This window comes from Bidens hawaiensis, unplaced genomic scaffold, assembly GCF_021521415.1.
Source record: "Bidens hawaiensis isolate Kalapana, Puna unplaced genomic scaffold, B.hawaiensis_p1.1 tig00021364_1, whole genome shotgun sequence".
In the NCBI taxonomy this organism is placed as follows: Eukaryota; Viridiplantae; Streptophyta; class Magnoliopsida; order Asterales; family Asteraceae; genus Bidens; species Bidens hawaiensis.
The window spans coordinates 290,267-305,582 of NW_027493315.1; the positions used below are offsets into that span (position 1 = coordinate 290,267).

The following is a 15,316-nucleotide window of genomic DNA, read 5'->3' on the forward strand; positions in this document are numbered from 1 at the left end:
ATTAAAGTTTAACGGAATCAAAGCTAACGAACTAATACTAAAGTTGCAACGAATTATATTATTTAAATATAATTTCAACTAATAAATTATTATTAATATGAGAATTTAATTATTTACGAAGCTCGAATTTTATCTTAAAACGACTATTTAGCGTTTATAAGTATTAACGAAAAAGGATTTTAAAGTGAACGAAATAAATATAATATAATATTAACGGGTAAACTTAACGAATATGAAAACGTTGGTTTTTGGATTGGAATGATAAGATATAAATAATACTTAACTTTATTTAATTTAAAAACAATTTTATTAGATTTTTATTGATATTTACTAATTTAATACAATTTAGAAAGATGGCTAAAATAAATAAATAACAGATCAAAAGTGCTATGGTCCGGGTTCGAACCCAGGTCCTCTAGATTACACACATACCACTTAACCATTGGACCAAGTTTATTTGTTAGTTAGGTGTAGAAATATATTTATTTAGCTTATTAACCAAGTTCATCTTCAACCTCCTAACCCTAGATTTTGAAACCTTTAATTTGTTCCATGTTTGTAAAAATTGATTTGGGGGTTTTGATTATCTGTTAAAACTAAATAAAAAAAATATAAAAATTACCAGTTAAGATGTTGTTTTGATGGAGAACACGAACTCGCCGGAAACAAACTTGTAAGATTGATTATGGATTATGCAGAGTGTATTAGATAGATTTAAGGTTATGGACGAGTTTAGTTTTAGCGTAGGGTCCTATTTATAGAGTTAATTGAGTTGTATGTGCGATAAATGCTGTTAATTGATTTAGGCCGAAATTCCGGCAATGGTTACGGCTTATCGGGTCAGTTATTAGATTGTGATAACGCTTTGTAAACGTTGCTTGGTAGGCTCCACTTTGGTCAGAAGTCATTATGGGTTTTATTTGATCCTTAGATTGCGGTTTGGTTACGTTTTGGATTTGCCGGAAATAGGTGATGGCCGTTAACGAGTTTTACGGGATCAATCACTCGTGTTTGGACTGTTATAACACAATTAAGTTGATGATTAACGTTTATTATTGAAGTATAATAATTATTCGGGTCAAAGGAAGATATTAACGCACTGTTTTGGGGCTCACCGAAAAAAAAAAAACTCCGTCGCCGGCCGGTGATTGGGAAACCGTGACTGGGTGGGGGCTGGGGATTGGGTTTTCTTTAAATATATTAATTTAAATCCAATTTACACCAAAGGCCCTTGCACTTTCATATAGTATTAAAACATGAATTAAAATATAATTGCTACATAAACCTTGATCTTTGGAAGTTATAAAACATGAAAAAGAAATTATATGTTTGAATAGTTTTGTTATATTATACCCGCATAACTTGAAAATTGTCAAAACCTGAAAACTTTAAAATCCCGGAACTTCGCTACTTGATTGAAGATAATAAAAAAAGTAACGAATGATGAACTTAAATCCTCGTGCATATATTATGTTAACAATGAACGTTAAACACGAATTAAATGGACAACGAAATAGGCTGGTTTAACGAATACGGACAATCACGACGAAAATAAAATGCACTAAATGGAACTTGAAATATATATATATATATATATAACCAAGACCGAAAATTTAAAACGGTTCGGGTTTGAAAAGTAACGAATACTATGCTGGTGATGCGTTTTGGTTATGCCATGTAGTTGTATTGACTTCTATTGTTGACTCTTAAACTTTTATATAAGAATAATTCATGGTCTTTTTATTACAGCATGTCACGTATGTCTATAGTTGCAAACTGTTACAAAGTTTATAACTAAAGTCATAGATAAGGCTGATATAATTTTCTGTAGAAACCAATAAATGACTTTTCTTGTTTTGTAGGTTAGCTGAAAAAATTGATCTATGATGGTTCTTGCAAGAGATCCCTGAAACTGAGGTTGGTTAATGTGACACAAAATGTATATATGCGTGTGAAAATTCGTTTTCGATTTTGCCGGTATGCTTGAAATTGCCTAAATGCTTAGGCATGGACAAGATCTCCCATATTATTGATGTGTAGTGTATGCATTATAATAATTTACATGCATACATATGATTTTAATAATCTTGAAAATACTTTTAGGGGAAAAGATGGCAGAAGAAGAACTCATCGTGGAGGTGCTCGAGGCATTTGGGTGTGCTTTAAAGGTTTGTTTTTATATAATTACATAACTTATTGTCTACCACTCAGATATTTAGGTCGACTGAAATTTATTTGTTGTTGAGTACAAGTTAACACTTACGACTGAGTTTGTGCTGTTGATTACTGATAAGCCAAGGTCCATGACTACACCTTCCATGTTAGTGTATAAAATGCAGACTACAGATTGACCTAAAAAAAGCATATAATCTAAATGGCAACAAATTCAGTTCTTTTGAGTTTGAGAGAAGTTTAAAGCTGATGATGCTGCTGCACCAGCATTATTATAGGACCTATCGAAGTTGCTTCTCAATCGGCTGAAGCAATTAAAGCCCATACTATAAACTATGATTTTGGTGCTAACCTTCTAAAACCCAAAGGTTCGTTATTTACTATTTTTACCACTTTTATAATAAGTTTAGTGTTTTTAAAACTCTTTATTTCATTATTTCTTAGTCAAAGATGTGGGCATGCGGCTTTTTGGAAGGGTCGACAAACAGAACTGTTCCCAACTCAATTGATCAAATAGAGCTATTCGAGAATTCTCAGCTCACAAAAATCTCAAATCAACCCAAGCTTAAACAAGCTCGAGCCTAAAAGTAAGCTTTTTTTTTTTTTAATAAACAAGCTCGTGCCGAACTTAAACGCGCCTGAGCCCAAAAAGAAGCTTATTTAATCAGGGGTTTTTGGTTTTTGGGTGTTGCTTAATCAGGTTTTGAGCTGCATCGAGTCAGGTTCAATATTTTTTTGTTGTTTTATCGAGCTTCGGGCTGCTTTAAGTCGGCTTCTGGTATGCAAAGTGTTGTTTACTCAGGTTTTGGGTGGCTCCGGGTCGGGTTCAGTAAGCGAGTTCGTGTCGGTTTTAAATGGGCCATATTAAAAAAACAACTAACAGGAAAATGGGTCGCATAATTTCAAGATATTCTAAAAAGGTCTATTTCATCTGTTTGGCTAAAAAGTTTTAGCCCATCTAACTAAAAAGCTTTAATCAAGGCAGTTGGCTTAAACTTTTTTGGCTCCCTTTGACTATAACCGAGGAAAATTGGTAAATTAGGGTCAAGTTAATGGTATTTGAAAACTGAAATGAAACCAAAAAATAAAACTGAAACCAAAAAAACTGAAACCAAAAAACTGAAACTGAACCGATATGAAACCAAAAAAACTGAAACTGAACAGACTTAAAGTAACTAAAAACCTTTTGTCTTGTTTGAGGTTGGACCTATATTCCTTTTAGTAAATTTCACACACTGAACTAATTGTTAGATTGCTAAAATGTTGTGCATGTGGACTACAACTGGTACTATGTGTAATGCCTCAAGTGTCCAAACTATTTCTTAATTACTACAGCACTTTTGGAATTGGTAGATGGTATGCCAGTAGAAACTACAACTGATAACTAAGCAGCATAAACAAGTAGGGTTGTGCTTCACGATCTGTTGTGGCATTACGTTTTCGAGTTATGATGCGTTGGAGGTTGCTAACAATATTGGAGCTATTTAACCTAACGCTTTATTGCTTCAGTCAAAAGTTGTATTTTGATTTTTGACATTATTGTTTTGTTGTCCCGAGTAGATTTAAAAGTTTCTTATACTTCGGGTCTGCACTATCAATTATCCAAAAGGCACCCTAAGTTTAATTGTTCAATAGGTATGATTTAATTTGTTTTGAATCAAATTCAAATTCAACTTGTTTGATATCGTCATCTTTATAAGATTTTTGTTCACGATTGCTCAATTTTGGAACTACAACTTTAATTTGTTTTGAAATACTAATCATGCTTCCTTATGGTGTAACATATTTAGTTTGAATTTTATTTGTTTGCAATGTTGGTTACAACATTACAACGGGCTCGGGTTGTTCTACAGAGTTGATGAAGTTTGACATGGGTGGCTCAGCAGCAGTGTTAGGCGCTGCAAAAGCCCTAGGTCAAATTAAACCCTCTGGATTAGAGGTGAGTCAAACGGGCTATAAGGGTTTTGTTCGTTTGCATTAAGAATAACTAGAAATGACCATAGATAACTACTTGCTTATGGCTAATGCATGGAACATCTAACAGGTAACACGCTTTTTAAAGTCATTTAGTTTCCTAAATACCAAAGTGAATACATCATTTCGTCTAATAGTTGTCACAATCGAGTTTTGACTTGCACATGATTGAGGGAAACTGTTCAAATGATTTATAAAATATTAAGTTACTTTTTAGGACCGAGAAAAATTTAAGATCATGATATTCTAATATGTTGCTTATATGAACTTCAAGAGTTGTTGTTTACCTTTCGAGGTCAACTTCTACTTCCAAATTCTCTGTGTGTGTGGTTTAAACTTGAAATCATGATTTTTTATGGGCATTGTGTGTTGGAGAACCCGTATACAAGAGATCCATCTTCAAATTGATTTAGGTCGGATGTTTTAAGCCGGTGCCCAGTGGTGGTAGTGTTAATGTATGAAACTGCTTCTAAAAATATGTTTTTAAAACAATAATCACTTGTTTAATAAAAACATTACAAGTGGCTGTAACACTAATTGACTAAACTTGCATTTTGACCACTTTGCCCAGGTTTAAGAGTTTAGTGTTTTGGTTGGTTACTTCATTTTTTAAAGATTTTTATAATTGAAAGATATATCAACTGAAATGGGTCAAGTTACATATGAAGTCCCAACATCATCCTAGATCAAATTTATATAGTCATGATATTAAAATAATTGGTTTGTTTAGATTAAAAAGAAAAGACAAATGCATATGTGATTATAACATGATACACCGGTAAACATATCTTAATAGGATTGATAAAATAAAACCAATGATGACCGCACAGCGTATTGTCGAAACCGCAGCATCGCGAATAGGTGACAATTTTAATTTTTTATTTTTTATTTTTTTGGTGGTTGGATGTTTGGTTAGATCCGAAGACGATTGGTGAGTTTTGTATGAATTTGGTTTGGTTGCAGACATGTTAAAAAATTTGGAGAATTTTTTTATGCTGTGCTGAAGCTACAGAAGAAGCCTTAGTCAGCAATTAGGATTTTTTATATCGTAAACAATACCGAATATAAATTTTGGTATAGCAAATGAGGTACCATACCAAACCGAACTGCTATCGACCGAATCTTGCCTCTCCCGCCGCAACGCGCGGGCACTTACACTAGTGTGTGTGTGTGTGTGTGTGTGTATAGACACGTAACTTTGTCAGTTACAAAGTTTACATAATGTTATTCTAGATCCTAGACTTTATAGTCTCTTTAAACATAACATGTATAAAACATGGCGAAGTATAGATTGAAAATCCACTTCAGATGTGAAAATCAAGAAAACTTAATTAGTGGCTACCGTGAGTTTTGTATGAATTTGGTTTGGTTGCAGACATGTTAAAAAATTTGGAGAATTTTTTTATGCTGTGCTGAAGCTACAGAAGAAGTCTTAGTCAGCAATTAGGATTTTTTATATCGTAAACAATACCGAATATAAATTTTGGTATAGCAAATGAGGTACCATACCGAACCGAACTGCTATCGACCGAATCTTGCCTCTCCCGCCGCAACGCGCGGGCACTTACACTAATGTGTGTGTGTGTGTGTGTATATATATAGACACGTAACTTTGTCAGTTACAAAGTTTACATAATGTTATTCTAGATCCTAGACTTTATAGTCTCTTTAAACATAACATGTATAAAACATGGCGAAGTATAGATTGAAAATCCACTTCAGATGTGAAAATCAAGAAAACTTAATTAGTGGCTGCCATTCCCTCGCATGTAGGTTTCACTTTTCAGATTGTATAAGTTATATGGACAAGGGTATAGACTTTTTACCATCTCTTCATTTCAATATCATATTTCTCTCTCTAAAACAATCACATCACTATTATTATCTTTTTTGTTCATCTAAAATTATAAAAGTACTTCTTACAAAATAAATATATAAAACATATAATAAATAAAGAAAGTGAAACTTTAAGGCAGACCTTCTAACTAATATACCTCTACCTATACTAATAAACAAAAATAATAAGGATGATGTGTTATAACCACATTTAATCTTAGGTTTACTTTTCCTCATATTTTCTAATCTCTACTCTCCTTAATTCATGCTATCCATAGGTTATGAATTTAATTGGCATGACCCATTAGTTGTAACTCATATAAAAAATGCACTTAATATAATTTAAATCACACTAACTTTAACTAACCAATTACGGGGCTGTTTGATAGCCTCTTAACAGTCATTAAGAGGCTACCTATTAATGGCTCATAACATCTGAATGGTTAAGATGTGGTCTTAAGTCTGAATGGTTAAGAGGCAATTAAGAGGTAGCCTTTTAATAACTGTTAAGAGGTTACCAAACAGCCCCTAAATCTAATGTTACTATTTGATATAGAAAGTTTCATCATGATTTAAAAAAAACATATAAACTATTGAATATAATCAAATATTGAATTATTATATAAGTTAAATAATGATTTATGAACCATTATCATAAATAATTAGTGACCTATGTTTAAATAGATATTTAATTATGCGTGTACTTCAAATTTCGTTGAATAAATACAATATTTTTAATCTTACAATTTGTAAAACACTATTTGAGGTTAAATACTTATTTGGTTGGAAGAGAGCCTGCTTATAGATTATATTCCATAGTTTGCAAACAACACTATTTGGTGTTACACGATTATTCATAAACCTAACAATTTTATTACACGTATCAATGCTGTCAAGGGATGATCCGTGGACATCAATTATCATAAACTTTATGGCATTACTATTAATTAATTTTGTTACACATATCAATGTTGTCAAGGGATGATAGGATATTTTTGGTTGATTATGAAATCTTGAGTAAAACATTGAGGTTTGAGTTTATTATGGTTGTCAATGATTGATTTGTGACTGTTGTTTTGAGCTTTTAAATACAATATAGAGATATTAAGTAATTGATGCATGTTTTGTGAGCTTAAATGTTTAATTTATAATCTATTTTGAAGGGGTAATCTTTGTTATGTTTGAATCAAATGTATCACTTTTTGTGTATAAACCATTAGAGATAGTGAAATGAGTTTATTACCACAAAACAATTATAGAGATTAGGGTCACTACCTAACATGTTGTAATTGTAACTTTTTATGTTTAATCAGGTTTTTTGACTTTATATAGAATAATATGGCATATGGTTTGCATATTATGTTAGGTAAAGGGCTTTTGGATGTTCGTATAGCAAAAAAGGAATGAGCTTCCGGTGTATATTCTACCAGATGAGTCAATGAGTGCAGTCAAATCAGGCCAACTTAAAAAAAATGAATTAGGTTATGGCTAAAATGGGTTTAAGTTTAAACGGGCAACCTTTTGGTTTTGGTCAAAATGGTTCGAGTCAAAATTTGTTTAGACAGAGTGGTGAGCAGTCTCTAATCGAAGTTATCAATACCATGTCAAATGTTTTAAACAAAAAAGTATTTGTAATGCATTTTTAACATAATCATGTTCTTTGGTTTACCTTTAAAATTTTTAAAGAAATTATTTGTTTCAAATAATTCATTGTATTAATTTACGAATTAACAAATCCCATGTAATACACGGGCTCAAAAGCTAGTAATCTATATTTCTAATGTCAACAAACATTTATTTTAGTTTTTTCAAGTTAGCATATAAATTCCAATGTTTATTTTTGTGTTTCTTTTTTCTTTGTTTTCTTTATGTAAATTATATTCGAATATTTCTTTAATATCATGTTATCCATAATTCATATGGAATGTATATAACTCAAAAAGAAAAATTAACTTTGTAGATTTCACTCTCACTTATAATATTTTATTTGTTTAATTCCCACAAAAAATAAAAGAAAAGAAAAACAAATTATTTTTTATGATGTTTTTTTAATCAATCACTTAATTTATATAACTTTTGTACAATACCTTGATTATGCAAGTAACAAAAGAATAAGATTTTTATTTATTATTTCAAAATTATAATCTGAATAAAAAATTGAATTTTTATTTAATTAACTATTATAATTGTAATTATTATATAAGTAGAAATAAATTTGTAAGGTTTAAAATATTTAATTTTTTATTAAAATGTGTAAAATTTTTTAAATATTAAATTAATATAAATTTTTAAACTTTCAAATAGGTAAATTCCTATTAAAACATGTTAATTTTGTTAAATATGTAAATTAACATAACTTTTTAAAAGTTTAAGATACGTAAATTTTTATTAAAATATGTAAATTAGCATACTTTTTAAACTTTAAAATATGTAAGTTTTATTAAATTATGTAAATATGTGAAAATTTACATATATTAATAACAATTAACATATATTAAAGCTTCGAATCTTATGTTAATTTATATTTTTAACATAATTTACATATTTACATATTTTTATAATATTATATTAATTATATAATATTATAACTTGTATAAGTAATATTTGTAAATTGTATTTTATAAATGTAAATCCACCCTTATGAATTTATTTATTTTATTAAGTTATTGAATTTATGGTTTAAAAAAATATTTAAAATATAAGATAAAAACATAAATATATAATTGGATCTTTTATAATTGTAATGCTTTGTGATATTTTTACTTTTTAGGTATAAAGAACTCTCATCCATAAATACCCCACTATCTCATTCATTTTCTTTGGCTCATTTTCACCTTCTTCTCCCAAATTGTTTGATCTTTCAAGTTGTTCTAGCTAGTTTTGCTTAAGTTTGACTTTAAAAGTCAACAGAACCGATTCTTGCATTTCAATCCGTTTCGGGTATATGGTTTTTATAGTTTCAGTTATTCTAAGTTAATTTATGTTGAGAAAACCATTTTCATCTTTGTTTAAGGTTTTGGACCTTCAAAACACGTATTTATGCATTTTAGGCCTGTTTGGGTCGTTTTCAAGAGGTTTACTCGCTTAACTTTTTTGTTTGAGTTTAGATCTGGAAATTTTACATTATTTTAGTTCTATGGTATTGGACATGTGGCAACCATCCTCAGTCTCATACCGAGTCAAGGACCGAACCAAACCGAAGACTCGTTTAAACACTTTAATTAACTTTTAAGCAACCATATTGCATGAAACATTCTAGATCTGAGTTTTCCTTTATATTTTAGTTCTATGGTGTTGGACATGTGGTAACCATCCTTGGTTTCAAATAGAGTCAAGGACCGAACCAAACCAAAACAAAACTCGTTTACATTTTTATTAACGTTTAAGCAACCGTATTGCATCAAATACTTTAGATCTGAGTTTTTCTTCATATTTTAGTCAGCATATGGTTGACATGGAAGTGTAGAACAAACCTTGGCTTGAACCCAAGTTTCGGGTATTAACAGAGTAATACCGAATACTTGTTTTAACAAGTTAGTTAATGTTCAAACTACCATAAGTTCAACTTATTTTTTCTGTTACGTTATATTTTATATTAACCATGTTACTTAAGATTTTGGAAGTGTTAAAAAAAATCTTGGCTTAAACCAAGTTTTGAGTAAAAACTGAGTAAAAGTCGAACTACTCGTCTTAACGAGCTACTTACCATTCAAACTACTGATCGATGTCAAAGAGTCAATCAAAAACATTTGTAAAATACATTCATTAGCTAGGGCAATTAAGGTGTCGAATTCACAGGGAATCAGTGGAAAGTACTAATCAAGTTCAACTTGTAATAACTAATTATACTACGCGGACAAACGATGTCAAGCAGTTTATAAGATTTGTTTAAACGAAACGACTATTAATTTGATTTGTAAACGATTATAAAAAGGGTGACCAATCTCCAGGTTTTAGGTTTTGAAGTAAGTTAGATTGATGATTAAACCTATTGAATTTATAACCTTTGTTTGAAGCAATAAACCAATAGACTAAATGTCTTACTATGTTGATCGTTAGAACTTAATCCAATTGATTGACACGGCTAAACAATAATCTACCTTGATTGTTAATCTTAGGAAATGATGAATCACTCAGTATTATGGTTAAGGATACTAGGCCAATGACACTAAGAACTTAATCCTAATTGTTGATGACCAAAATCAATAACTAATAAACTGCAAATCAAATACTTTCAAGCACACAAACAAAATCCAAAAGTTAGGTTTAGAGAACCAACAATCCAAATGAACAACATAACCCTACACCCAGAGATGGTCACGAGTGGATTAGCCTAGCATTTGCATTTTGAATGGCTTCTTTGATTCTTGAATGGATGATGGCATGGATGATTCGGGTGATTAAGATGTGTTAGAATGGTGGAAGGAACCTCCAAAAACGTCCAAGTATGTTTTGCTATCGAAGATAGTCGAAATAGGGTTGAACCGGGCTTAAATAGACATTCCAAAACCTAAAAATCGCATTTTCCCGTCCAGACGACGGTAGGCTATGGTCGTCCACCGTAGGCTATGGTGGGGACCGTAGCCTATAGTCCACATTGTCTGCCTTACGGTGGAAGTCCCACCGTAGGCTATGGTAGGTCACTGTAGGCTACGGTGGGCCTATCACCCACGATGGTGTTTCGCCTGTAACTTCTTTGTTTGAACTCCGATTTGTACCCCATTTTCGGCCACGTCTTCGTCTTCAAATTCTCTATCATTTCATGCAATAAAACCTTCATTTCCTTTCCATATAATATGCTCTCATTTAGCTCCTTTAAGCTCCGCACACCTGTAATCATAAACTCACACAAAGTAATCGTGTTTCCGGCATATAATAACACAAAACATGTGATATGACTCATTTAACACACGCTAATTCACCCATACATCAACCACAAAAAATCTTTCCAAACCTTTGTAACTCATGTTGCACTTTATATTATTTGTATTTCTAAGATTGTAGTATGTCGGAACCACACTTGGTTGTATACCTAGATCGGGATGACTTACACTCGCTTAAACCCGAGTTTGGGACTTTAAAAGATAAAAATCCTCAAACTTGTTTAAGATACTTATTTTATTGTAGTTTTTCATATATTTAAAATGTTTGGTAAGTTGGATGTGGATTTGCTACTTTATTAAGTCCCGAACCGACTAAACTGAACAAATCTTAAAAGTCGGATTTTGATGCTTACATTAGCGAGGTCATGTACACTAGCACTAAACCAACTCCCTTATGTAAAACTTTACAAACGTTGAATAAAACTAAACATCAAAGGCCCGATTTCATATAAAACCCATTTCATGTTATGCTTACTTTATTTAACCGCATTTGTAAAATATAACTTAAACTCCCAAAAACCCAAGCCTTGTGTTTATGAACTTTTATACCATTTATATCACATATTCAAGACTCATTATTAACTCATGGTCTTTCAATCTTGGACACGCACGTTAAACCGTCAGCTCGCTTTCTTGAAGGCTATTATTATTATTCTAAGTTTTTTTCATCGACATCACTGTTTTCCAAGTGAGTAATTCCATCCCTATTTTCGCTTTTATATTTTGGAGGTATCTTGCATACTAAATTAAACAAAAATGATCTAAGACTCAAATTCTCAAACCGCAAACTCTAGTTTATGTGCTATTTATAAACGAGAGAGTTTGCCCGAGATTGTGACCCAGCTCTAAAGCATCAACTCCAATGGATTCGCTACTTCAGCTGCCCCGAGCAACTTTCATAACAAGAATTTTACTAGTGCTAAACCACCCCCTATCTTGCGAGGAGAATGCCACTAAACTCCTGCGGTGGTTCGAAAGGATGGAGAACATTTTCATCCACTGTGAATGCCTGGACGACAAGCGGACTAGGTTCGCCTCGAGCGTTGAAGTTGAAGTTGCTATGACTATGCCTTGGGAGGAACTCAAGGATGCTATGAAGAAGGAGTTTTGTCCTAAGCATGAACTTCAAAGGCTCGAGACGGAGTTTTGGGAGCTTAAACAGATTGGTGGTAACAATTCAACTTACTCGAACCGTTTTAAGGAGCTTAGCCTGTTGGTACCCCACTTGGTGACCCATATGTGTCGCGAAATCCGTAAGTATATCCGGGGACTACCCACGATCTTTCATGATGCTGTGGTCAGTCGAGACCCTCTCTCTATTGATGAAGCTATAGCCCTTGCTACTTCGTTGACCGATGACCATGTTCGAGATGGAACCTTATCCCGTAAGGACTCCAAACCTGCTGCCGAGAAAACCCAAGCCGAGTCATCCACCGATGCCAAAGCCGAACCCAACCTGCTCAAAACAACAACTCTCACCATTACCACAAGAACAACAACAAGAATAACCACAAACGAAAAACCCATCACCAAAACTATGCGGTTAACCAAACCAACCTTCAACCCCAATACCAAAATACTCCGAACAAAATTCCTTATACCGGACCTCACCCATTGTGCTCTATATGTAACCGCCATCATCCGGCTTCATTCCCTTGCTGTCTGTGTACCCAATGTAATTGCTATGGTCATCTTGCCAACGCTTGCCGTGCACCGCCAAGTGCACAAGCTGTTCCACAATGGTCTGCTCCTAGACCTGCTACTACCCCTCATGCTCAACCTGGTGCTCCTAACACCCGTGCCTGCTACAATTGTGGAGATCCTAGTCATCTTCACAATATGTGTCCTCTTTTAGCCCATGCCCATCAAGCCCAAGTTATGCCTGCACCTTACTACGCTCACCAAGCCTAAGTCGTGCCTGCATCGTACTACACTAGCCAAGCTTACCAAGTTTAAACTTACCAACCCCCAATCCCTCAAAGATTTTACACCTCACACTTATGCCCCACAAGTTCCTGAACTCATGGTTGCTCCGCATGCAACTATTCAAGCCCCTGCTATCCAAGCCCCTTCCACCAACCAAACTGCTCAAGCACCTCAAGGTTCGAATGGTCATGCCTTCATGATGAATGTGAATCAAGCTTAGAGTTCCAGCGATGTGGTGAGTGGTACGTTTCTTGTTAATAATCATTCTCCTTCGGTGTTGTTTGATACTTGTGCCAATAAGAGCTTTATTATTAATAAATCCTCGGGATAGGTTATCTAATCCTTTTACTGTAGAAGTAGCGAATGGGAACTTGATTAGTATTGATTCGGTTATTCGAGATTGTGTCTTAACATTTAATAAGGTGAAGTATCGTATAGACCTTATTCCTATGCAAATGGGTAGTTTCGATGTTATTGTAGGAATGGATTGGCTAACTTTTAACCATATCGAAGTCATTTGCTTTGAGAAATTTCTTCGTATACATGTCTCTGATGGTCGTATCCTTAAGGTTTTTGGTAATGCTCCTACTTCTAAGCTTAATCTCATGTCGTGGTTTCAAGCTCAACATTATTTATGTAAGAAGTGCCTTGCTTTCTTAGCACTTGTGGTGGAGAAGGATAAGGATAAGAAGAAGATTCAAGATATCCCGATTGTGCGTGATTTTACTGACGTTTTTCCTGATGACGTTGTTGGACTTCCTCCTGTTCACCAAGTCGAATTCCATATTGATCTCAAACCTGGAGCGAATCCCATTGCCAAAGCACCCTATCATCTTGCACCGTCTGAAATACAAGAGCTTTCGAGTCAATTGCAGGAACTCTCGGACAAGGGTTTCATTCGCTAAGTTATTATCCTTGGGCCGTACCTGTTTTGTTTGTGAAAAAGAAGGATGGTTTGTTTCGCATGTGTATCGATTATCGCAAACTTAACAGACTCACCATTAAGAACCGTTACCCGCTCCCTCGCATTGATGATCTTTTCAATCAACCACAAGGAGCCGCATGCTTCTCGAAGATCGATCTCTGTTTGGTTTATCATCAACTTCGCGTTAATGAAGATGACATCCCCAAGATCGCATTCCGTACGTGATATAGGCATTACGAATTTTGTGTAATGCCATTTGGCTAACCAATGCACCCGCGATTTTCATGGATCTTATGAATCGAGTGTGTAAACCCTACTTGGACAAATTCGTAATTGTTTTCATTGATGACATCTTGATCTACTCCAAATCTGAAAACGATCACAAAGAGCATCTACATGCTATCCTTAACCTCCTACAGAAGGAACAACTGTATGCTAAGTTTTCGAAGTGTGGGTTTTGGCTCAAAGAAGTTCATTTTTTAGGCCACATTATCAATGAAAAAGGTATCCATTTCGATCCCGCAAAGGTTGAGGCCATCAAGAATTGGAAGACACTGACTTCTCTCACCCAAGTTCGTTCTTTTCTTGGTTTGGCGGTTTCAAACCCCAAAGGACATGCTTTGCAATGCTCCTATTCTTGCTCTTCCCTAAGGTAGTGAATATTTCATCGTTTTCTGTGATGCTTCTAACCAAAGTCTCGGTCGTGTTCTTATGCAACGAGGTAAGCTTATCGCATACGCTTCGAGATAACTCAAGGTTCACGAAAAGAATTTTATGACACATGATCTCGAGCTTGGTGCTGTCGTATTCGACTTGAAGATTTGGAGGCACTATCTCTATGGTACCAAATGTGTAGTGTTTATCAACCATAAAAGTCTCTTAACACACATTTGATCAAAAGGAACTCAATATGAGACAACGTCGTTGGTCCGAGTTGTTTAGCGACTATGATTGTGAAATTCGCTACCATCCCGGTAAAGCGAATGTCGTAGCCGACTGATATAATGCTAAATATATATAATTCCCTTGTATATTTTATATAATATTTTACTAGTTTTTGTTCGGTTTTTATTAGAATTTGTATATTACTAACATATTTGAATAATGTAGGTTCTGGAGGTTTATCATGGTTAAAAAGAGCGAAAATGAGCTAAAACAAGCCAAACCGATGAACCGGAGTATCAGAACTGAACCGCACCGCATCAGAATTGAACCGGAGCATCAGAAAACTAACCGGCCCGCATCAGAATTGAACCGGACCGGTCAAACCGGCCACTCCCACTTTGCCGGAGCGATGTGCGGCCAACAAGAGCTTTTCCGTTGCGCGGCGCGACGGGCATCAGAGTCAAGAAACTTCGATTTTTACCTGTCTTGGGCCCAGAAAACCTATTTAAACAACTCTAAACTCAACCTTAAACATAACCTGAATACCCTGCGAACCGAAGTCGAATTTGGAGTTTCTTGGAGCTTAGGAATATTTGGCGGGTTTGAAGGCAAGGAATCAGCCAGTGAAGTGCCAATCGATCAAGAACGAAGACTACGAGTTTTATCACCTATTTTCTTCCGTTTACATTATTTTTCACCATGAATTCCTTTATTA

The 15,316-nt window shown here is 34.0% G+C and overlaps 1 protein-coding gene across 1 annotated transcript; it reads left to right on the top strand.

Moving 5' to 3' along the window:
- The first annotated feature begins 13,246 nt into the window (after positions 1 to 13,246).
- On the top strand, positions 13,247 to 13,696 carry LOC143563346 (uncharacterized). Its single transcript, XM_077050910.1, has one exon. The coding sequence runs from the start codon at positions 13,247 to 13,249 to the stop codon at positions 13,694 to 13,696; it is 450 nt and encodes a 149-aa protein (XP_076907025.1).
- The last annotated feature ends 1,620 nt before the right edge of the window (positions 13,697 to 15,316 follow it).

What these genes read in the sequence shown, in the direction of transcription:
- LOC143563346 (XM_077050910.1), top strand. Translation starts at nt 13,247, where the DNA reads ATGGGTAGTTTCGATGTTATTGTAGGAATGGATTGGCTAACTTTTAAC.